The sequence below is a fragment of the Loxodonta africana genome, chromosome 20 (assembly GCF_030014295.1).
Source record: "Loxodonta africana isolate mLoxAfr1 chromosome 20, mLoxAfr1.hap2, whole genome shotgun sequence".
NCBI classification, from domain to species: domain Eukaryota; kingdom Metazoa; phylum Chordata; class Mammalia; order Proboscidea; family Elephantidae; genus Loxodonta; species Loxodonta africana.
Genome location: NC_087361.1, coordinates 17150861 through 17176118, shown reverse-complemented (window position 1 = coordinate 17176118; position 25258 = coordinate 17150861). Strand labels below are relative to the sequence as shown.

The following is a 25258-nucleotide window of genomic DNA, read 5'->3' as shown; positions in this document are numbered from 1 at the left end:
GCTGAGCAGTCCGAGCTTATTCTCATTGAGTCTATTTTGTAGGTGACTTTTCTTTTATCCCTAGCTGCTCTTAAAATCCTCTCTTTATCTTTGGTTCTGGCAGGTTTGATTATAATATGTCTTGGTGACTTTACTTTAAAATCTACTATATGTGGAGTTCGATGAGCATCTTGAATAGATATCTTCTCATCTTTCACGATATCAGGGAAGGTTTCTGCCAAGAAATCTTCAACAATCCTCCCTGTATTTTCTGTTATCCCTCTCTGTTCTGGTACTCAAATCACTCGTAGGTTATTTCTCTTGATAGAGTCCCACATGATTCTTAAGGTTTCTTCATTTTTTTTTAATTCTTTTATCTGATTTTTCTTAAAATATACTAGTGCCAAGTGCTTTACCTTCAAGTTCAGAAACTCTGCCTTCCACTTGCTCAATTCTGCTTCTCTGACTTTCTATTGAGTTGTCTACTTCTGTAATTTTATTGTTAATCTTTGGAATTTCTGATTGCTGTCTGTCTACGGATTTTTCAAGCTTATTAAATTTTTCATTATTTTCCTGAATAATCTTTTTAATTTCTTCAATTGCTTTTTTCTGTGTGTTCCTTGGCTTGTTCTGCATATTCCCTGATTTCCTTCCTGATGTCTTGAAGGGTCCTGTATATTAATCTTTTGTATTCTGCCTCCAGTAATTCCAGGAAAGCACTTTCATCTAGAAGATCCCTTGATTCTTTTTTTGGGAGCTTGTTGAGGCGATTATGGTCTGTTTCTTTATGTGACTTGATATTGACTGTTGTCTCCGAGCCATCTATAATTATTATATTAGTTTATTTTATGTTTGCTTACCGTGTCATAACTTCTTGCTTTGTTTTGTTTTGATATGCCCAAATGGGTTGCACGAGTGAGCTAGCTAGATTATTTTCGCCTTTGGAGCTCTGATGTCCTGTCCCCAGATGGCTAGAGGTGCTTTCAGGCATATCATGCTAATAGTCCACTCACTTTTGTTGTATGAATTCAGCTGAGATGTCCAGGTAGCTGATCATCACGTGTGTGCTACAGACTCTGTCCTACAGTCTTAGAGGGGCAGGGGTGATTGGTGTAGGTACCCATATCTGGTTGCCATAGGGTGTCACGCTCTGAACAAGGCAGGGGGCTGAGAATCATCCCCCATGTGTCTCTGAGGAAAGCATTTCTCTGTTCCCCAGAGTGTACAGTTGGGTGGGTTCTGCAGATGGACCGTGGGCACCCAATGTTTTTGGTTGTAAGGACTGGAAGGTACCAGTTATCCTTGGACCTCTGTCGTGGGTGGCTGGGTGACCTGAGTAGAGCTACCAGTCTTTAGGCCCCTGATGTAGGCAAGTGAGGACCCTATTTAATAGGCAAAGCAATGTCAAACATCAAACACCCACCTCCACTGCACAACTGAAACAGTAGGAGTCTGCCAGCCAGAGCCTGTTCTCCTGAAATAGGCCCACACAAGTCTATGCTGAGGGGAAAGGTGCTCAAAGTCCACAGACTGTTTATGCCTGGACAGGAGCCACTTCTGTCCTGAGCTCCCCCGTTTAGTGGAGGTGGCAAATTATCTTTTCCCCCAATTGCAAATTTGTTCCTTATCCAAGGCTGGGAGGATGGCTGTAGGCGCTCAACAGGGCCTATCTCAGGCCCAGGGAAATCAGCCACTGAAGCCAGCTTGTGGTGGTGGGGAGGGCATGGTAAAATATGTGCAAGTACTTAGCTTTTGCCTAGAGCACCGTTCTTCTCTGGTTCCAGATGTTTGAGTAGGCTGTGTGGCTGGCTGCTTCTTCCTGAGGAAACTGTGGCCAAATACTAGTACTAGCCTGCCACCACCACTCCCACCAATGGTGCCTGAGGGCTTCTTGTGATTCTAGTCTGGTAACTCCTCTCCACTTCTGAACCATCTCTTCCTCCCCCTGCCCCTCAGTTCGTTTTCTAAGCTTGCCTTTGACGTTCAGGGCTCCTAGCTTGTCACAAATATGCTCATTTCACTTGTTTTTTTGGGATTTTGTTGTAACAGGGCTCACTGGAAGTGTCTGTCTATTCCACCGTCTTGGCTCCACCTCCTGTATAGCTTCTTGCTACGTGGAAGGATAGCCTTATTAGTCATGATAACGATCTTGAATTTCATCTTATACATCATAAGAACTTGAAGGCTTTTAAGCAAGGCAGTCATATGATTAGATAGATACAGCAGTGAGATTTACCAGGTACCAAGAAATGCACACACATAAGCAGAACGAAGAAATGCACATCAAGCCAGAAACAAGATGATGTCACCAAACAAGGCAGTACACCCAATGCAAACTGTGTTATCTCCTTGTAAGATGTTGCAGGAATGAGCTCCTGACTACGCAGCTCAGCAGGGCAGAGAGTCACATGAGGGCTTCTTTCCTAACAGACTGACTTCTGCTTCCATCATCCCATCTCCTTCTGTGACTATCCTTCCTGCCTCAATTTTATAAGTATACTTGTGATTACATTAGGCCCACCTGAATAATCCTACCTCGAGATCCTTAACTTAATTACATTGACAGAGTTCCTTTTGCTATATAAGATAACAGATTCACAGGTTCTGGGAATTAGAGTGTGGACATCTTTGGGGGCATTCTTCATTCTACACCTACTAAATGAGTTAAGCTACTAAATGAATTAAGGGTCAGAGAAGAGAAAATGGCTTTTAGAAGGGAATAAGATAGCCCCTAGGAGACTTCCTGATGGTAATACATGTCTGGAGTTCAAGAGAGAAGTCTGAGCTGGAAATATAAATCAGCCTTTATCAGCCTTAAGATACCCATTGGTGGTTGTGAAAGTATGTTTACTGAAAAAAGGAGATAGCTGAGAATGGAACCGTGTATCTAGTAACACTACTATTCACTACTCCAAGAGTGCTCACTAGTCTGCTTATGACTGGTGGATGGTTGAATTGTGAAGGAGTAGTTTTCAAGTGAAGGTGGAGTATAGCAGAAAGGCAAATGAAAGCACGGTGGTAACAATAAGAGAAGCTGCCAGCGATAGTGTTAGATGTTTTATGTACCTTTAGTGACTATAACTCTGCAAAATAGATAAGAGTCACATTTTATAGATAAGGAAACTGAAACTCAAAGATATTGAGTAAATTTCCTCAGGTCACAGAGATTTTTTCTATTAGATTGTATTTCTAAAATGATTCTTCTGATGGCAGAATGGAACATCAATTTTGATAGAGCATCAGGAAGATCTAGTTTTGAAATGCAAATATTTTTGAGTTGAAAGAGGAGCTCTTCCAATGTACCTTGAGACAAGAAAACAGGAGCTATGAGAAGCCACCTGATAGAGGCTGATAAACTGGGTAAAAAGGTATTCTAGGGGTGGAGGCATCAGGGAGTTTAAAACATCAAAATATTACTAATGTTGTCATTGTTAGGTGCTATCAAGTCACTTCTGATTCATAATGACCCTGTGTACAATAGAAGGAAACACTGCCCAATCCTGGGACATCTTCAGAATCTTTGCTATGTTTGAGCCCATTGTTGCAGCCACTCTGTGAATCCATCTTGTTGAGGGTCTTTCTCTTTTTCACTGACTCTCTACTGTACCAATCATGATATCCTTCTCCAAGGACTGGTCCCTCTTATAACATGTCCAAAGTATATAAGACCGAGTCTCACCATCCTCCTTTCTAAGGAGTGTTCTGGCTCCTTATTATTAATGTACTTATTATTATTAATAAGAGTGTTCAATAAGTAATTTTTATTTATGATTTCAGTGGTAAAGAAAATTGAAATCTCCTTAGGGGTAGTGCCATATTTGGGAGCACTGTTTCACAGAAAAGAATAAAAACTTTCCCCAAAGTAAAGAGGGACTGTCCAATGTTTGGAGGAGTCCCTGGGTGGTGCAAGTGGTTAATGGGCTGAGGAGCTAACCAAAAGGTTAGAGGTTGAAGTCCACCCAGAGGTGCCTTGTAAGAAAAGCCTAGTGATCTCTTTCTAAAAAATAAGCCATTGAAAACTCTACAGAGCACACACACATGGGTTTGCTATGAGTCAGAGTTGACGCAAAGGCAACTGGGTTTTGTTTTATTAATGTCTGATACAAGGGGGGAAAAATGATAGTATACTACTTAATCCACTCACTAACGAAATTCTTACCCAGTGTTTGGCTAAGGAAGTTAAAGAACTTATTACTAGGTCCTGAAGAAACCCTGCTTCCTGACCCAAACTTTAAGAACCTAGCAGTGAAGGATATTTAGAGTTGCATATTTAACATATATTCCATTGTGTCAGTCTGATTATAAAAAGATTGGTGGTTACATGTAACTTTTCTTTGGTAAGATACTAAAAGCTTTGCAAATATCTACACATTAATCTTTATCTCTCAAGAGGTAGCTAGGTGATGGGTATTTTACGAAGTGGGAAAAGGAAAGTAACTTCCTCTAATGCCACAAAACAAATTAGTGGTGAAGCCAGAAATAGAAGTCCTAACTTCTAAGACCCTGTCCTATCGTGTGTCTTACTCAACTCCTCCTGTTGAAAAACCTTCTAAAGCATAAGAAATCTACATAACTTGGACTGTGATGACCCTTTCTGTGAATTTCAATCAGAAGGATTCAAGTATTAATTCATCTGCTGTGAGAAGATTATGTTTTCTAAGTAATGTTGTTCTCTTTCATATATGGAGGGTGTGCTGTGTATCAGGAGGATATCAGACAGAATTAGTCGTAAGGATTCTAGTATTTCATCCTTGAATGGCAGACAGTGACTTGGGTAAGTGATGCTCCTGATAACACTAATAATAGTGGAATTTACCTTAAGACTTCGAGAGACTGATATATCCTTCTACAACTGAATTCAAAAGCAAATGTTACATACTTTTTCCTCTATGCTTCTTTTTAACTCCTTTTCTTTTTATTATGGCACTTCAAAATATTTTTCCTGTGGAGTTTACATTCAGGAAGAAAAGTAGATCGTGTGCTAAAACACGCACACATAACTGAATACAGAAGGTATTGAGGCGTCTTCTAACTGCACACAATGAAAAGAAAGCAAAAGTGACTGCATTAGTGTAAAAAAATTAACATATCGGAAAACTCTCTGACCTCTACCTCTACTCTAAGATATCCCAGGTGTGGGTTAGATTATAGTTGGAAAGATGGAGGGTGAGTGGGTAAGAGGTATGGAAATTGGAAAGAGTTAATAAACAAGTAAACAAATTAATTAATTTTAAAAATAATATCAGATAGTGAAAAGCACTAGGGAGTAAAAGTGCTAGGAAGTAAATGTATCATGTCAATACCCCAAAGCCAAAGGCCATCAGGATCATACTATAGTTGAACAAGTTGGGTTTATTACTCATTTCGTGGAGGGAAAACACACACCATGGGGAGCTATGGAGTGTTTCTGTAAGAAGGTGTTAAAAAAAAAAAAAAAAACCCTATTGCCATCAAATTAATTCCAACTCATGGAGACCCCGTGGGTTATAGAGTAAAACTGTTCCATAGGGTTTTCTTGGCTGTAATCTTATGGCAACAGATTGCTAGGCATTTCTTCCATGGTGCTGCTGGGTGGATTCAAACCACCATCCTTCATGTTACTGGATAAGCCCAAACCATTTGCACCACCCAGGGACCTAAGAGAGTATAGGTAGAACCTATTATAGAATTTGGTTTTCAGTTGGGTGATTTGGGGGGTGTCTAAGGAATCAGGAACTCGCTCTAGATTGGATGCTATCGGAAAGCAAGGGCAATTCAGTGATTTGGTACCTAAATGAACCTTACCTATAGGGAAGGGAGACTAGGAGGATAAAACTTAATTAGTAAAAAAGTAGCTATCACTCTTCTTTGCCAAGAGAGGAGGGAGGGATGTTTGGTATATTTTGGAGGACACAAACAGCTGTTGTCTGTGCTTAGTCAAAATTATGAAGTGGCTTTGCTTTGTTTCATTTTGTCTTGGCCTCAGAGTAACCTAGACTGAAATTGGTACTATGTCCAATAAGAGAATAACAGAGCCTAGCTCTAGGAGCCAGGCCAGCTTCCAGATGTCAGAGGCTGCTCTTTTTTCATCCTCAGTTCGAAGGACCTGTTCATAGGCGGAATCTAAATTAGATGGGTTGGTCAGGGAAATCTTCCTGAAGGAGTGACATCAAAGCTAAGCTTACTTCTACACAGAGAAGGACTAATGAGGGTGGAGAACAGGGAGTAGCTTGTAGAGAGCATCCCCTTCCGTGGGAATCAGCAAGTGCGAAAAAAGAAACACCTCATGGCACCAGAGATATATGATGAAAATCCTTCAGAATCTATGGCTTTTTTGCACCAGTGACTCCCAAGGGTTTGGCGGTAGAGGGTTACCAGAATCTCAGGATGTGGGAAATATAATTTCAAAAAGCTCCAGGTGATCATTATATGCCAGTCCTCCAGGTAGGACTATCCCTCACCACCTCCACTCTCCCATCACAGTTTTGTATCAATTGTATAGGATCTATACAGAAAATACAATACAAATAGACATTTTCATATGGCCCTGTACATCATATAACAAAATTATTTGTCCAGATAGGTTTTACCAGCATTCAGGGAGGTAGACGGCATTGTTACCAGTGAAAGGAGTGTCGATGGCAGAAAATCAATTATCCTAAGTATAATTTCCTTTGCTCTCTTGAAACTAGACAGACTCTAGTGATTTCTTCAGATCATATAGCACTCACCATATTTCACCGAGGTCTTCATTTCCAGTTCATTGTGAAGAATTACTTGAATATGATTATCATCCAGTTCACCTGTCAATATACAGGTGGCATGCTTGAATACCATACAAGAGCTGAGTTGAAAACACCATTGTCAACAATTGAGAATTAGCGTACTTACACAAGAAAATATTAACAATGATAAATAGTCCAGACAACAGAGAATAGTGGTGATGAGCATGGATTCTGGAGCCAGAATGCCTGGTTTCAAATTCCAACTCTACCATTAACAACCTGCGTTATGCAGATGACACAACCTTGCTTGCTGAAAGTGAAGAGGACTTGAAGCACTTACTAATGAAGATCAAAGACCACAGCCTTCAGTATGGATTACACCTCAACATAAAGAAAACAAAAATCCTCACAACTGGACCAATGAGCAACATCATGATAAACGGAGAAAAGATTGAAGTTGTGGAGGATTTCATTTTACTTGGATCCACAATCAACAGCCATGGAAGCAGCGGTCAAGAAATCCAAAGACGCATTGCATTGGGCAAATCTGCTGCAAAAGACCTCTTCAAAGTGTTGAAGAGCAAAGGTGTCACCCTGAAGACTAAGGTGCGCCTGACCCAAGCCATGGTATTTTCAGTCACATCATATGCATGTGAAAGCTGGACAATGAATAAGGAAGACCGAAGAAGAGTTGATGCCTTTGAATTGTGGTGTTGGCGAAGAGTGTTGAATATACCATGGACTGCCAAAAGAACAAACATATCTGTCTTGGAAGAAGTGCAGCCAGAAAGCTCCTTAGAAGCAAGGATGGCGAGACTGCGTCTTACATACTTTGGACATGTTGTCAGAAGGGATCAGTCCCTGGAGAAGGACATCATGCTTGGCAGAGTACAGGGTCAGCGGAAAAGAGGAAGACCCTCAACAAGGTGGATTGACACAGTGGCTGCAACAATGAGCTCAAGCATAACAACTATTGTAAGGATGGCGCAGGACCGGGCAGTGTTTCATTCTGTTGTGCATAGGGTCGCTATGAGTCGGAACCAACTTGACGGCACCTAACAACAACAACCATTTTCTAGTTGTGTCACTTTGGACACTTTACTTGGCTTGTGTGTCTCAGTCTCCTCATTGCAAAAAGGGGATGGTACTGGTACCTACCTGAAAGGTTTGTTGTGAAGATTAAAATATATATTAAGTGCTTAGAACAGCACCTGACACACAATAAGCAGTCTATAAGCACTACCTTTGTAATCATGACAGCAACTGTGTATTGGAAAAGAAAAAAAAAGTAGTAAACACAGTACTCCTAAGGTCCATGAGTTAATGATGGACTAATCAATATACATAAACTTTCTTAGGAATTTCTTAGGAATGATTTCTCTTTCTTATGGTTATGGGCCTCTTGCTACAAGGCAATCGCATAGTGGATTAGTCTTTGGCAGTATGTGAAATTATGGTTTAGTTTAAAATATATTTTCCTGTCTGCCTGGCATGTCTAATACATCCAGGCCTACCATGGATAAGGGTTTTAATACATTCGGACCTTTTTGGACTTTGCTTAAAGAATGCACTAGGGGTCTCAGGTCTTTAATGGGAGCAACCATATTTAGTATCACTGAAATAAGTGTGAAAGCAGCTTGATTATGCAAAGCTTGACATGCAGAAAACACCTGCCTGGTGTTAATAAGATACATGCATTTCAGACAACAGAAAACCCAAGAAAATTACCACTTTGTCTGTCTTGATAAAATACCAACAGAGTTCTCTATTCATTTCATTATATTTAGAAGTTTATTTGAATTACTATGAAATGTGATCAGAAAATCCCATGGATTGTTGGCTTAAGGTAGATGAGGGGTTTTAAAACATTGCTGAGTCTTTATAGATACAAGCAGATTTATTAAAGCAAAGTAAAAGAAAAAAATTGTCTATTTTCTTCTGGAAATTCATTATATCACTAACAGGAGCTGAAAATAAATTTCAAGTATCTTGATAGGACTGGATGTGTCCAACATTAAACACATACACACACCTTTTCTCTCATGGTTCACATCCTCAGTGGAAAAACGTTGAAAGTTTCTATCAGTTTCCTTTCTTTTTATCTCCAAGAGAAAATCTTTAAAAAATCAAAAGCGTTATTACAAAAAGAGCTGAGGACCCGTGGCTCCTTTTTCTGGTGGAAATTAAGAACATCTATCCCCCAACAGGTTGTGAGCATGATTATGTAAGAAAAAAAGACAAGAATATTTTGGTGTCAAATTTATGCAAGTTTGCAAAACCCCAGTATTATATGTACTGAATTTTCTCGGGACCACAGTCTGGTCGGTGTTTTTTGTTTGCTTATTTATTGGTTTGTTTGTTTAACATATATGGAACAAATGCACTTATTAGATTCTTTTCTATTTCTAGTGGGCATATTCACAGATCGTCTTTAAGATGCAAAGTTTTGTCTTTTTTTCTTCATAGTTTTTTTTTAACCTTTTTTTTAATATCATAGAATCCACACCAAAAGGATAGTTCATATTCATGTATAGTCAGCATTTAGTTGACTGTGACAAATAGGTCCAAAAAAAGTGAGGATAATTGAAATCTATGGTATGGCAAAAACTTAACTTGATCCTCCACACTTAAACTTATATCACATCCAAATATTGACCAAACCCATTGCCATCGAATTGATTCCAACTCATAGTAACCCTATAAAACAGAATAGAACTGCTCCATATTTTTTCCAAGGAGCACCTGGTAGATTTGAACTGCTGACGTTTTGGTTAGCAGCCATAGCTCTAACCACTATGCAACCAGGGTTTCCAACTATTGACCAGAACTGCTAATAGACCAGCTGAAGAGATATTAGTTTTCATCCTTCTCAAAACTTAGATTAAAGCACATGAATAACACTCTACAGTTTATAAGCACTTTCACATGTATTATCACTTTTGATCTTCCCAGTATCTATATGGGGCAAGAAGAACAGAATTACAGTAGATTTTATTCTTATCCCCAATTTATAGATGAATAAATTGGGATTCAAATCTCATGCTATTAACTAAATGCAGGTAATCATCCCTAGAAAAGTTAAGAGTGTGGAATTTCATGCTTTGTTGAGTTTATGGCATTGCTCTAAGAAAGCCTCTTACTTTTGTCCCATGATGACCCCAATAGTCAGGCTTATCTCCTTACTGTCCCATGTCCACATCAATCTCTTTACTGTTTCTGACCTTTGAATCTTTGTCTCCCTCATACCCTCCTTACTCCCCTCTCTTGAATATCCCTGTTTCTTTGCTTATCCAAATCCTACCCAACTTTCAAAGCCCAACTCATATACTCCCTCCTTCATGAAGTCTTCCAGACCCCACTACTCTTTGAATCACACTCCTTTCTTAACTAATACAGCATTTATAGGCTTAGTTCTCAAGTTATTAAGTGTTTCATTTATGCTCATCTAAATTCCTCAACTAAAGTGTGAGCTCCTGAGGATGAAGACCAAGTCATATACTCTTTTGAAATTCACAGCTCTCCTAGATGGAATGTGTATGTAGTAAACACTTGGTAAATACTTATTAATTATTAATCTATCTGTGTAACCAGTGCTGAAACACGGTTCATCTTACGGCACTGGTATTTCCAACCATGTGACTTGTAATTTAGTCTGGATAATCACTTATGATAATATAGTAATTTTCATTACAGTTGAGTTTGGTGTGGTCTCTTCAGTATGTTCATACAGCAAATGATCCACGTATTAATTTCTAATGGTCAGTGAAGCCCAGCCATGTGACCTAGGGGATCAAATCAACTACATATGCCTGATGGATTCCCTGAATAGAGCAGGCATTTGGCTCATTTATCAATATTGAGAACAGGAAGAAGAGACTTTATGCAGTGATTGCTTCCCTGTAGAATTGCATTAGCATCACCCATTCTGCTGGTCATAACTTCTCAGTAGATCAGGAATATCTATCAATGGTAGTTCCTGTGGTACAGCATATGAAAATGCATTCCATTATTCATTTTAAATGCTGCTGATGGAGCATATTGTCATTAAAACTTAGTTTTTAAGAAAGAAATCTTCAGCAAAAATAACACACTTGAGAGTCATCAGGTTAAGAAAAAAGATGGGTACTATATAACAACTTGAATCTTCTGGAATATAAGTATTCTGTTTAAACAAATAACAGGTTTTTTTGCTTTGCTTTGCTTTGTTTTAATTTAAAGGTGAATTTGGAGAAGTCTGTAGTGGGCGTTTGAAGACACCAGGGAAAAGAGAGATCCCAGTGGCCATCAAAACTTTGAAAGGTGGCCACATGGACCGCCAAAGAAGAGATTTTCTAAGAGAAGCTAGTATCATGGGTCAATTTGACCACCCAAACATCATTCGCCTTGAAGGTGTTGTCACAAAAAGTAAGTTATGTTTTATCTTCATTACTTGTTTATATATTTATTTCAGGGCTTCAAAAGAAAAAAGAGAGAAAGAAAGAAAGCGATTAATAATAATATTATAGTGATTAAGGAAATAACTTAGTTCTAATATCATCTTTTGATATTACCTCTCAGGGTCTTGATATTAGGCTATGACATTATCAGAGTTTGCATTGGTAACCAAACAGCTTTGAAATCATTGCTAATTTAACTTGAAGTAATGAATCAAGAGTAAAGGGTTATGTATCTTTTCCTAATTTCTATAAGCTATTCACTTCTACTAAAGCTGCTTAAATGTCAGTATTCATAAAAGAAAGAATTTTTAAATATTTGGGATCATTAAGGTAAAATACTTCTGTTCAGAAATAAATTTTATATACAAATATACAATATTTTATCTTCAGTAAAACTTTTAAACAGAAAGTTCTCTATGGAACCTATCTACACAAATGCCATTAGAGATAAATTGTTACAATTTATATAAAACAAACAAAAGGATTATAATTTTGTAGTAAAAATCCTGTTTTTACAAAAATAGTGAGATCAAGGCCACTCCATTGAGAGAAAAAATCTTAAATATCCAAAATTAGTCATGTACTCTAAAAAATTAATTGCTATGTATTCACCTTTATTTGGAATCAACTCGAAGGCAATGGGTAGGGCATAAAACTTAACAACATTTCTTCTCAATTCACTAATGAATTTTAACATATAAACCCAATATAGAATGACATAAAAATAATTTAAATCCTTGAAAGAGAAGTTTTTCTTTCATAAAACTGAAAAACTATTTAAATGAAATTGAAATATAATGTCATATTTGGAAGCCAAAGGGAAAAAAAAAAAAAAACCCCGTTGCCATAGAGTTGATTCCAACTTATAGCAACTGTATAGGACAGAGTGAAAACTCTGGTGGCATAGTGCTTAAGTACTACAGCTGCTAATCAAAAGGTCAGCAGTTTGAATCCACCAGGCATTCCTTGGAAACCCTATGGGACAGTTCTGCTCTGTCCTATAGGGTCGCTTTGAGTCGGAATAGACTCGAAGGGGACAGGTTTGGGTTTTTGTCAGTTTATAGGACAGAGTAGAGCTTCCCCAAAGGGTTTCCAAGGAGCAGCTGATGGATTCAAACTGCTGACCTTTTGGTTAACAGCTGAACTCTTGACCGCTGTGCCACCAGAGCTCCATATTTGTAAACAGGAACATAAAATCATACCACAAACTGGTAACTGACTATGTGTCTGAAACTCCTAAGTACTCTTCATGAGGCTTTGGCCAACATGTTGCCTAAAGAGAAGCAATCATGCTAGTTGGGAGGATAGATGAGTGTTTTTGTGATTATTACTTGAATGGCTTAATGAGCCCTTCCAGTAGTCACACACTTGTGTAGCTGTCTACTACAATGACCCTGGACTTGTCCATGTGACTAACTTGGCCAATGGTGCTTTAGGAAGGTCCACTGATGCAAGTGAAGCCTTGTCCTTTTGGAGCATTCCTTCGTGGAGTCCAGCCTCTATACTGAGAGAAGTGGATCCGTTATGGGCAGGCCACATGAACTACTGCAAAGAGGAGGAGACCTGAGCTGGCCCAGTGGACAGGCTCGGCTGAGCTTCCCACAGACTCTCTGCACTGAATGCCAGCCTTGTGTGTGAGCCACCTTAGACGTTACAGCCCATCCCCAGATGGCTGCTGCTGCAGTTAACATCATGTGGAGCAGGAGACTCTCCCAACTCAGTTGAATCAACTCATAAAGTTGTAAAAGATAATAAGGTGGTTGTTATTTTAAGCCATTAAGTTTTGAGATGGTATATTACACAGCAGTAGATAACCAAACAGATGGACCCCAGTTAGAATTCTGCTCCTACCACTTAAGATTTTTGCAACTTTGGGCAAATTATTTAACATCTCTATCCTTCACGCCCCTATTTATAAAATGAGGTAAAAATAACCCTTACTTTATAAGAATGCTTTAAGGTTTAAATTCTTAAATGTTTAAAGCATTTAACAATATGTCATTGATAGTAAGCCACATTAATGGTGTCTATTATTATTGTTACAATGTACCAGGTACTTTACATATTTTACCATTTCATCCTCACAGAAATTCTCATGGATATCATTATCCATATTTTAAATATGAGAAACTGAGGCTTAGACAGATTAATTAACTCACATCAGGACTCTGAATCCGTGGTAAGTGAGTAGCACAGGTGATGCTCAAACTAAGGACTGTCTGACTCCAAAGCTTATGCCTTTTTGTGTGTGTGTGTGTTTGATATATCACAGTAAGTCAGAGCTTAGTACTTTATCTTACCTTAATTAAATAACAAAAATAATACTTCTTAAAAAAAGCAAAAATGCTTAGATGAGTGAAATAAATTATCCTTAGAAAAGTAAAATTTGAAAAAAGCCAGCCATGTCACAATACCTGGTTAAAATTATAATCTGAGAGAGAGAGAAAGGAAATAATACACAATTTCTTTTTTATTTTCTGACTTTCATGTTAATTTATCATGAACTTTTCAAGTTATTCCTTCTGTTTTATATCTCTTTGGCAGGCAAGAGACAGTTTTAAAGTTGGATTATGTACCTTTGCAAAACATTTAAAACAACAGTTTAAGTATGATATCAAAGTCCTCTTATGTGTATTTATGCATGAAATTTCTAAAAGTTTCCAAAACTAAAAACAAATCTTTACTTTCTCCCTTTGATAAATTCAAATGATATAGCTTTTTTCACATACTCCTCTGTGTTTCATTCACATATTACCAGATATAAGTTATTCCAAAAGGAAAAATATTTATAGCCCTATGAAGTAATGGGAATTATTTACCCTACATCAACTAAGGAGGTTTAGTAAAATAAGCTGTGACACTCATCTTCCAGTTGAAATACTCAGCTTATTTCACATAAACATCTAAACCACCAACAAAAATGATTGCTTTACATCTCTAACAATCTGGCCTAAAAATAAGACCATTGATCTTTGCTTAGTTACATGACCACCAAGTCAAAGTCCTTTATCCATTTCTTTAAAACAAATAACGAAAGAAGACGACATCACAGTTCTGTTCTAAGAAAGCTGGAAAAGAATAGATTAAGTATGTGTATTATAATTTTAACTTGTAATAGTAAGCTCCATCCAGGGGTGGTGTGGCGCTATCTAGGTGGGTGGTGGGGATGGGGAAAGGAATAATTCCTGTAATAATAAGTGGACATATTTATACTATTATCTTCTTGACTCAAGTACTATGGGGTCGTTAGGAGAAAGGCAATAAATAAATAAATGCCTCATTCCCATAAATACATGGTAATTGTTCCAAGATTGCCCTTAAGTAGCTAAGAGATAGCTAGCAATTAATGCTCCCTTTAAGGAATAGACTATTACATAAAAGACAATACTGATGAAGATAAAGATGCAGTACAGAATTTATATAGGCAGGTTTGGAGAGTATCTTGGAGTTCTGAGAAATAAATGCATAGACTCTCATTTGAAAGTAACATAAAATTATAGATCAAAATCTTCATCAGATACTTTTATGAATTTTTAATATGCATACTTTTGTATCTTGTGTAGGTTTTATCTCGGAGAGATAATTATGCTAAAGTTCCTGGAAATGCTTTTGTTCTCTTTTATATTCAGGCATATAACTACTTTTATTTCAAACTTGAAAGTAAAATGACTAAAAGCTGTATAATATAAAAAGTGTGTCTGATAAAAGTTGAACTTAGTTATTTGATACACATCACAATTTCATTAATCTGCTAAGATACAGCTGATAGGAAGAGATTAATGGAGCTATAACAATATGCTGAACACATACTTTTTCTCCAAAAAGAAAATAGAAGGCATCAGTTAGAGAACAGATTTGTACACATTAGTAGCATGGTTAGTAGTAATTTGTAACAGATAGTGTACACAATAGTGTCATTAACTACATGGCCAAAAAGAGAAAAAGTGCTATTCTTCTATAAAAAGATAAGAACTGTGCTTTAATGAAGAATAAATATAAGGCAGTGACCACATTCCAGAATACTGGACACTGCAGTTTGAGTTCACGATGGTGGAAGAACCAAAAGGAGACATAAAGAAGTATCTGTCTCCCAGATGACTGGGTAACAACTAAATTTAGATATATCAACCATATCTCAGATAAATCTAGTAAGGACTCATGGGAGCCAATCAAGTTAGCAAACAAATCCCCAAACATAACCTCATTCCATTATAGAACATTCTGAAGGAGTCCATGGGACAGTGTAGAAGCTATTACAAAAAGTGCCAGGGCTGCTCAAACCCTCCAGAATATTGTAGATTCCTGTCACAGAGTTTTGGTGGATCCACATGAAATCTAAGTAAGAGAGTAGATTCAAGTCTTTCAAATATATTGTACAGTACAAAACTACCCCTCTAGTCTCAAAATTACCTTCTCCTTGTCAATTAATACATCCTCAAGATTTCAACTATTCCTATTGCCACCGCTATAATATCTACCTTCACCTGTTGTATGTCCTGCTAATAGCCACGGGGCTTGGGCCAGTCATTTAACCTCTGTAGGCTTGAGTATTTTCCTCTGCACAAAAGATGGTCAAATTCAGGTTGGACTGTAAAACAATGAAGGTCACTTCTAGCTCTGATATTTTCTGATTCCATTCCTTTGCCAAAAGAAGAGAAAACATCACCAATATGATGTGTGTGAGGAAAATGTGTGCTATTGATAACGTATCACTCCACCTCCCATTTTACTATGACTTTAATTTAAGATCGTGTGGAAAATCTGAGAAAAAGGTGGAGAGATTCAGGAAATTAAAAAAAAAAAAAATGCCTTCAATGCCTTCAATAAAGTTTGCGTTTTACAACCTGTAAAGAAGAAAAGTGTAAATAAAGTTTTCCAGTAAACAAAATCAAAGGATTTTTGGATATATGGAATATATAGGAAGTAGAATATTCTGTAAAACTGATTCAAATGATGGAAATTTGATGGTTAGTTGTTTTGTTTTGTTTTCTGGAATTCAGCTACTTTGCTGGCTAAGTTAGGTTAAGAGTATTTTCCCCCCAATACATTTACTGAGTGCTTTTACCAGCTGTCAGGCACCACTGCTGATTAAAAACTAGAGATGCAGAAAGGAAGTGTTCAGTGCTCATGAGAAGCCCATTCACTGTTGGTGACAGCGCTCTGGGAGCTACAAACAAGTGAGCCAATACAGTGTGGCATGTGCTTGTCTTGGTACAAATATTCATTTATGTTCTCATTCATTCCAAAAATATTTATTGAGTACTCACTAGTCACCATAATACAGCAGTGAAAAACAGAGTTTTTACCTACTGGTAAGACAAAAAATATATAAATAGAAATATAATAAAAGGTAAGAAGTAAAAACCTGAATGAGTTGAGGGAGTCAGTCATGCCAAGGTTTGGTAGAAGAGTATTCTAGGCAGAGGAAACAAGGTCAACATTCCTATACTAAGAAAGAATTTGACATGTTTGGGGAGCATCAAAAAGGCCAGAACAAAGTAACAGCAGTACAGATTACATATTGAAAAGAAAAACCAGAGGCAGGTAAAACAGTGAGGTGGCTAATGTACCGATCTAAGTGAAAAATAATGAAAAAGTAGATTAAATAAGTAAAGATAAAAAGGATGGAGTATATTCAAGAGCTATTTCCAAGGTAAAGAGGCTTTAGTGAGTGCTTGTTTGGATGTGGGGAGTGCACAGTTTCAGGTTACTTCCAGGTTTTTGATTTTCATAACTAGGAAGCTGAAGGGGAAATTCTGAAGAAATAACCAGTTTGGAGGAAACATAGTGAATTCTGACTTGAAGTGGTTACAGCGTTTAGTTAAGGACTTCTAGGAGGCCTCTGGAGCCTTCATGGGAATCTGAGCTGCATATGCCAATAAAGGAATACTCAACAGATGGATGGTAGCTGGTAGTTGAAGCCATAAGGAGGATAAGATTGCCCAGAAGGCAGATTGAGGAAGAAAAGCTTATGAAAGGCACAGAAATAACAACTTGAAGGAGAAAGGACAGATTTCTAAGAATGAGGAAGAGGCCAGTGGGATAAAATGAGCTAGGAAGCCAAGTCAGCAAGGACTGTGAAGCATCCATTAGATAGGGCAATTAGGAGAACACAGTCTTCTACAGAGCACTGTGAGGATGGAGGCCAGATTGCAATGGACTATAGAGCAAGTGAGATGTGTGCATGCTGCAGCCAGGCTGATAGTTCTTAAAATGCAAATTAGCTTCTGTTGATCTCTTACTAAAATTACGAATGCTTTGTGTTCTCTGAGTTATCCATTCAAGTAACATTTCTTAAGTGCCTAGGTACTATGCACCAAGCATTTCTCTAAGCTTTAGGTATTCAGCCATGAATAAGACAGCCAAAGTGCCTGCCCTCCTGGGTCAGGTCCCTGTCCACCTCCTCCAGTTTCATCCTTCACCATTCCTCTTGAATCCTAGATTGCACTCATGCTAAAGGACAAAATCACCTCCAAACATGCTCTGGTTCCCCCATATACTTCTGCCTTTTCAAAATCTCCAAGGAGCTGGAAGAAAACATACCACCCTGACCCTAAATGGGTACCCATTAAAAACGAAACCCACTGCTGTCGAGTCAATTCTGACTCATAGCGATCCTATAGGACAGAGTAGAACTGCCCCATAGAGTTTCCAAGGAGCACCTGGTGGATTTGAACTGCCAGTCTTTTGGTTAGCAGCCGTAGCGCTTAACCACTACACCACCAGGGTTTCCCTAAATAGGTAGAAAGGGATAAAAGTATGATATGAAAAAGGTGGTAGTGTCTAGAAGCCTCAGCTTCCCCTGGAGTTACCATACTTTTTTTTTTTTTTCCTCAATCTGTAAGAGGCAAGATCATTGGCTGAGGTGGTAGATGCAAGGCTTGAGGAGTTGGCAAAGATTTGAAATAGCTCCTGAAAAGAATGGAAAAGAAAGCTGACCCTGAATGATTAGAAAGATTGTGGGAATCACAAGGACACAAACGAGCCTGGAGATCATGACAGAAGCTACTGCCCCAAAGAGCACTATTAATCAAAGAGAAAAGGAGCAATAGTATGGACATGGGAAGAAAGGCAACCCGAAAGAAAAGCAAAAGGTGAGAGGCAGGAAAAAAGAGAAGACAGTGATTTTCTGTATTTTCTGTCTTCTCCTACCATCTTTAATAGTTACTACTTGCTGTTGCTGAAAATAATGATAAATTACTCTTCTGCAATTTCTGATTTGCAGAACATTTACTGGAAAGTATTTACCATTTGGAATTATAATGTGTATGTATTGATAAATAGAAGATGAATCAAGTATGACTGTAACAAATGGTAACAAGATGACGTAGCCTGGTGGCCCTGTGTATCACCCTCTGCTCATGACAGCTCTGGGGCTAACTGGGATCACCAGCTTATTTTCTTTCTGCCAGGCTATACTTCCCTACTTATGGAAGAGAATAAACTTCTATATTCAGGGGGAATTGATTCTTGTCCCATCAGTGCTTATGATTCTGGGTTTCCTAAAGGCCATTCAAAATAATCACTTCCCTAGATCTACCTCTAGTTTCTCTCCTCTCTGTGGTTCTCTGTAGTCCCTAAACCATCCTGCTAATTATTGGGCAGGAACCCTGGTTGAACTCGGCCAACGAAAAGGTTGGCGGTTCGAGCCCACCAGCTGCTCTGTGGGAGAAAGATGTGTTATTCTGCTTCTGTAAAGGTCGCAGCCTTGGAAACTCTAGGGGGGCAGTTGTACTCTGTCCTATAAGGTTGCTATGAGTCAGAAACGACCAGACAGCAGTGAGTTTGGCACTTTTTGGAATTATTGGGTAAACTGTAACAAGGAGTAACAATCTAAGAAATTCCAGTAACAATTTGCTCAGTGTGAAAGTAGAACTGCAAACTGTAAGCACTAAGAGAGAAAAGGGACCATGAATATGACTTTTTGTATACACAATATTTACTTGTTACACCTCTAAATAAAATTGAATAAAACCACGTAGAGAGTGAAAACTTACTAGTTTTCAAAAATGAAAATTCCTTCTAAATCGTTCACGATGCAGTTTATTCCGGATGAAGAGTTTGAAGGCACTGAATTTGGAAGAAGCTAGTTATAAATAGGAGCCCTAGGGGCGCACAGTGGTTAAGGGCTCAGCTGCTAACCAATAGGTCACTTTGAAACTCTGTGGGGCAGTTCTACTCTGCCCTATGAGTCAGAATCGACTCGACAGCAAAGGGTATAGTTGTAGATAAACCCGTTTTATAAGCATGAATCGGTGTTCATGAACTCAGGACGATAAGAACCACCCTGCCGTACTATAGTGTAAGGCAATCAGTCATTACTAGTTAATCTTCCCCAAGTTCTTGACGGTCTTATGTAGGGCTGGATAAAGACTAGTAGAGGCCTTAATCATTGAAAATGAATATGGGCCCCCTCTGTTTGTGATTTCTAACAAAAAATAGCCATGAAATTAATGAAAGTTAGTCTATTAAGGTCCTTATTTAATCCATAATGAGTATTTCAATGTTTTGTTGTTGATGCTGCTGTTGTGATTGCTGTAGTTGTTGGAATATGTCACTATGAATTTTCTTAAATTTTCATTTTGAAATAATTTCAGCATTGCAGAAAGTTGTGAAAATAATATAGTTTCTGTATAGCCTTCGTTCAGTTACCCCCCAAAAGTGTTAGCATTTTACATAACAACAGGACTGTTACCAAAATGAAGAAATTAACACTGGTACAGTATATAACATTGGTACAGTATATATGGCTGCAGCAGTATATTGACAGGAAACTGCCAGAAATTCAGGCCGGTTTCAGAAGAGGGCATGCAACCAGGAATATCACTACTGATGTCAGATGGATCCTGGCTGAAAGTAGAGAATACCAAAAGAATGTTTACCTGTGTTTTATTGACTATCCAAAGGCATTCGACTGTGTGGATCATAACAAATTGTATATAGCATTGCGAAGAATGGGAATTCCAGAACACTTAATTGTGCTCGTGAGGAAACTTTACATAGATCAAGAGACAGTTGTTGAGGCGGGGCCCAGATGGCGGACTAGGCGGACGCTACCGCGGATCCCTCTTGCAACAAAGACTCGGAAAAACAAGGGAATCGATCACATACATAACAATCTACGAACTCTGAACAACAAGCACAGACTTACAGACGGAAAACGAACAAATACGGGCAGACAGCGACCGTTTTCAGAACTAGGAGCCAGCGTACCAGGCAGGTGACCTTTGGAGCCCGATCTGGGGCAGAGCCCAGGGGAGCAGATGGCACAGACGGGGGGCCCAGCCCTTCCCTCCCGAACCCATCCCGGGAGAAAGTCTAGCTGGTTGGCGCGGACTGCGTAGCGGCGCAGCCGGAGGGAGAAGCACCTGGGAGGCAGTGACTGATCTTGGAGAGGGGAGAGCAGCGTCCCAGCCGGGGAGCCGTCCTGCCGGGAGTTTGGCAGGAAGTGGGCGGGGCGCAAACGGGGGGGTCAGCTATATTTCCCTAAAGCGACCCCGGGGCGGGGCCCACACGTTCGTGCGGGAGGACGCCCACCAAGTCCGCGCCTGTGGCGCGGCGCACTGGAGGGAGAAGTCCCCAGGAGGAAGTGACAGGTGTCGGAGAGGGGAAAGCAGCGTCCCAGCCGGGGAGCCGTCCCGTTGGGATTTGGGCGCACGCGGGTGGGGCGTGAGTGCAGGGTCCAATTATATTCCCCTGAATTGACCCAGGGGGCGGGCCCACCTGGTCGCGCGGGTGACGTCCACCCAGTTCGCGCAAGCGGTGCGACGCACCGGAAGGAGAAGTCCCCGGGAGGAAGTGACTGGTCTTGGAGCAGGGAAAGCAGCATCCCAGCCGGGGAGCCGCCCCGCTGGGATTAGGGCACGCGCGCGGGCAGGGCGTGAGCGCGGGGTCCAATTATATTCTCCTGAATAGACCCTGGGGGCGGGCCCACCCGTTCGTGCGGGAGACACCCACCCAATTCCCACGAGCGGTGCCGCGCACCGAAGGGAGAAGTCCCCGGGAGGAAGTGACTGGTCTCGGAGTGGGGAAAGCAGCGTCCCAGCTGGGGAGGCGTCCCACCCGGACTTTGGCAGACAGGGGTGGAGCGTGAACACGGTGATCAGCTCTATATTCTGTGGTGCTACACTCCTAGCTCTCTGTTCCCTCCCCCACCCTCCCCAGGTGGCTCCATTAACATCCGAATGCCCAGAGCCAGAGGGAGAATTCAGATAGGGATCTGACTGCATTTTTTTTTAGCTGATTACCTGGAAAATCTAGTTTCCCAGTGATGGCTCGGAGACAGCAGTCCATATCAAACCACATAAAGAAACAGACCATGACAGCTTCTCCAACCCCCCAAACAAAAGAATCAAAATCTTTCCCAAATAAAGATACAATCCTGGAATTATCAGATACAGAATATAAAAAACTAATTTACAGAATGCTTAAAGATATCACAAATGAAATTAGGATAAATGCAGAAAAAGCCAAGGAACACACTGATAAAACTGTTGAAGAACTCAAAAAGATTATTCAAGAACATAGTGGAAAAATTAATAAGTTGCAAGAATCCATAGAGAGACAGCATGTAGAAATCCAAAAGATTAACAATAAAATTACAGAATTTGACAACGCAATAGAAAGTCAGAGGAGCAGACTCGAGCAATTAGAACGTAGACTAGGACTTCTGGAGGACCAGGGAATCAACACCAACATAGCTGAAAAAAAAATCAGATAAAAGAATTTAAAAAAATGAAGAAACCCTAAGAATCATGTGGGACTCTATCAAGAAGGATAACTTGTCAGTGATTGGAGTCCCAGAACAGGGAGGGGGGGACAGAAAACACAGAGAAAATAGTTGAAGAACTCCTGACACAAAACTTCCCTGACATCATGAAAGATGAAAGGATATCTATCCAAGATGCTCATCGAACCCCATTGAAGATTGATCCAAAAAGAAAAACACCAAGACATATTATCATCAAACTTGCCAAAACCAAAGACAAACAGAAAATTTTAAAAGCAGCCAGGGAGAAAAGAAAGGTTTCCTTCAAGGGAGAATCAATAAGAATAAGTTCAGACTACTCAGCAGAAACCATGCACGCAAGAAGGGAATGGGACGACATATACAGAGCACTGAACGAGAAAAACTGCCAACCAAGGATCATATATCCAGCAAAACTCTCTCTGAAATGTGAAGGAGAAATTAAGATATTTACAGATAAACACAACTTTAGAGAATTTGCAAAGCTAAACCAAGATTGCAAGAAATGCTAAAGGAGTTTGTTTGGCCTGATGACCAATAATATCAGGTACCAGCACAATACAAGGTCACAAAACAAAACGTCCTGATATCAATGCAACTCAAATAGGGAAAGCACAAAAACAAACAAATTAAGACTAATTCTAAAAAATAAATAAATAAACAAAATAATACACATAACAGGAAATCATGGAAATCAATAGATAAACGATCACAATAATCAAAAAGAGGGACTAAATATAGGCGGCATTGAACTGCCAGATGGAGAATGATACAAGGCGATATAGAAGCTTACAAGTTAGGTTTTTACTTAGAAAAATAGGGGTAAATAATAAGGAAACCACAAAAAGGAATATCAACTCCATAACTCAAGAAAAAAGCCAAGAAAAACATAACGACTCAACAAACACAAAGTTAAACATTATGAAAATGAGGATCTCACAAGCTACTAAGAAAAACGTCTCAGCACAAAAAAGTATGTGGAAAAATGAAATGGCCAACAACACACATGAAAAGGCATCAAAATGACAGCACTAAAAACTTATTTATCTATAATTACGCTGAATGTAAATGGACTAAATGCACCAATAAAGAGACAGAGAGTCACGGACTGGATAAAGAAACATGATCCATCTATATGCTGCCTACAAGAGACACACCTTAGACTTAGAGACACAAACAAACTAAAACTCAAAGGATGGAAAAAAATATATCAAGCAAACAATAAGCAAAAAAGAAGAGGAGTAGCAATATTAATTTCTGACAAAATAGACCTTAGACTTAAATCCACCACAAAGGATAAAGAAGGACACTATATAATGATAAAAGGGACAATTGATCAGGAAGACATAACCATATTAAATATTTACGCACCCAATGACAGGGTTGCAAGATACATAAATCAAATTTTAACAGAATTGAAAAGTGAGATAGACACCTCCACATTTATAGTAGGAGACTTCAACACACCACTTTCGGAAAAGGACAGGACATCCAGTAAGAAGCTCAATAGAGACACGGAAGACCTACTTACAACAATCAACCAACTTGACCTCATTGACTTATACAGAACTCTCCACCCAACTGCTGCAAAATATACTTTTTTTTCTAGTGCACATGGAACATTCTCTAGAATAGACCACATATTAGGTCATAAAACAAATCTTTGCAGAATCCAAAACATCGAAATATTACAAAGCATCTTCTCAGACCACAAGGCAATGAAGCTAGAAATCAATAACAGAAAAACTAGGGAAAAGAAATCAAATACTTGGAAAACGAACAATACCCTCCTGAAAAAAGACTGGGTTATAGAAGACATCAAGGAGGGAATAAGGAAATTCTTAGAAAGCAATGAGAATGAAAATACTTCCTATCAAAACCTCTGGGACACAGCAAAAGCAGTGCTCAGAGGCCAATTTATATCGATAAATGCACACATACAAAAAGAAGAAAGGGCCAAAATCAGAGAACTGTCCCGACAACTTGAGCAAATAGAAAGTGAGCAACAAAAGAACCCATCAGGCACCAGAAGAAAACAAACAATAAAAATTAGAGCTGAACTAAATTAATTAGAGAACAGAAAAACAATTGAAAGAATTAACAAAGCCAAAAGCTGGTTCTTTGAAAAAATTAACAAAATTGATAAACCATTGGCTAGACTGACTAAAGAAAAACAGGAAAGGAAACAAATAACCCGAATAAGAAACGAGAAGGACCACATCACAACAGAACCAAATGAAATTACAAGAATTATTTCAGATTACTACGTAAAATTGTACTCTAACAAATTTGAAAACCTAGAAGAAATGGATAAATTCTTGGAACAATACTACCTACCCAAACTAACACACTCAGAAGTAGAACAACTAAATAGACCCATAACAAAAAAAGAGATTGAAACGGTAATCAAAAAACTTCCAATAAAAAAAAGTCCTGGCCCAGACAGCTTCACTGCAGAGTTCTACCAAACCTTCAGAGAAGACTTAACACCATTACTATTGAAGGTATTTCAAACCATAGAAAAAGACGGAATACTACCCAACTCATTCTATGAAGCCACCATCTCCCTGATACCAAAACCAGGTAAAGACATTACAAAAAAAGAAAATTTTAGACCTATATCCCTCATGAACATAGATGCAAAAATCCTCAAAAAATTCTAGCCAATAGAATCCAACAACACATCAAAAAAATAATTCACCCTGATCAAGTGGGATTTATACCACGTATGCAAGGCTGGTTTAATATCAGAAAAACCATTAATGTAATCCATCACATAAATAAAACAAAAGATAAAAACCACATGATCTTATCAATAGATGCAGAAAAGGCATTTGACAAAGTTCAACACCCATGTATGATAAAAACTCTAATCAAAATAGGAATTGAAGGAAAATTCCTCAACATAATAAAGGGCATATATGCAAAGCCAACGGCCAATATCACTCTAAATGGAGAGAACCTGAAAGCATTTCCCTTGAGAACGGGAACCAGACAAGGATGCCCTTTATCACCACTCTTATTCAACATCGTACTTGAAGTCCTAGCCAGGGCAATTAGGCTAGACGAAGAAATAAAGGGTATCCAGATTGGCAAGGAGGAAGTAAAGCTATCACTATTTGCAGATGACATGATCATATACATGGAAAACCCTAAGGAATCCTCCAGAAAACTACTGAAACTAATAGAAGAGTTTGGAAGAGTCTCAGGTTATAAAATAAACATACCAAAATCACTTGGATTCCTCTACATCAACAAAAAGAACACCGAAGAGGAAATAACCAAATCAATACCATTCACAGTAGCCCCCAAGAAGATAAAATACCTAGGAATAAATCTTACCAAGGATGTAAAAGACCTATACAAAGAAAACTATGAAACTCTGCTACAAG

The 25258-nt window shown here is 38.9% G+C and overlaps 1 protein-coding gene across 1 annotated transcript in view; it reads left to right on the top strand.

Moving 5' to 3' along the window:
* Positions 1-25258, top strand: part of EPHA6 (EPH receptor A6) — a 1103076-nt gene that overhangs the window by 845963 nt on the left and 231855 nt on the right. Inside the window, 1 exon segment of the mRNA XM_003410340.3 lies at positions 10902-11087. Coding sequence (XP_003410388.1) covers positions 10902-11087 — 186 coding nt within the window.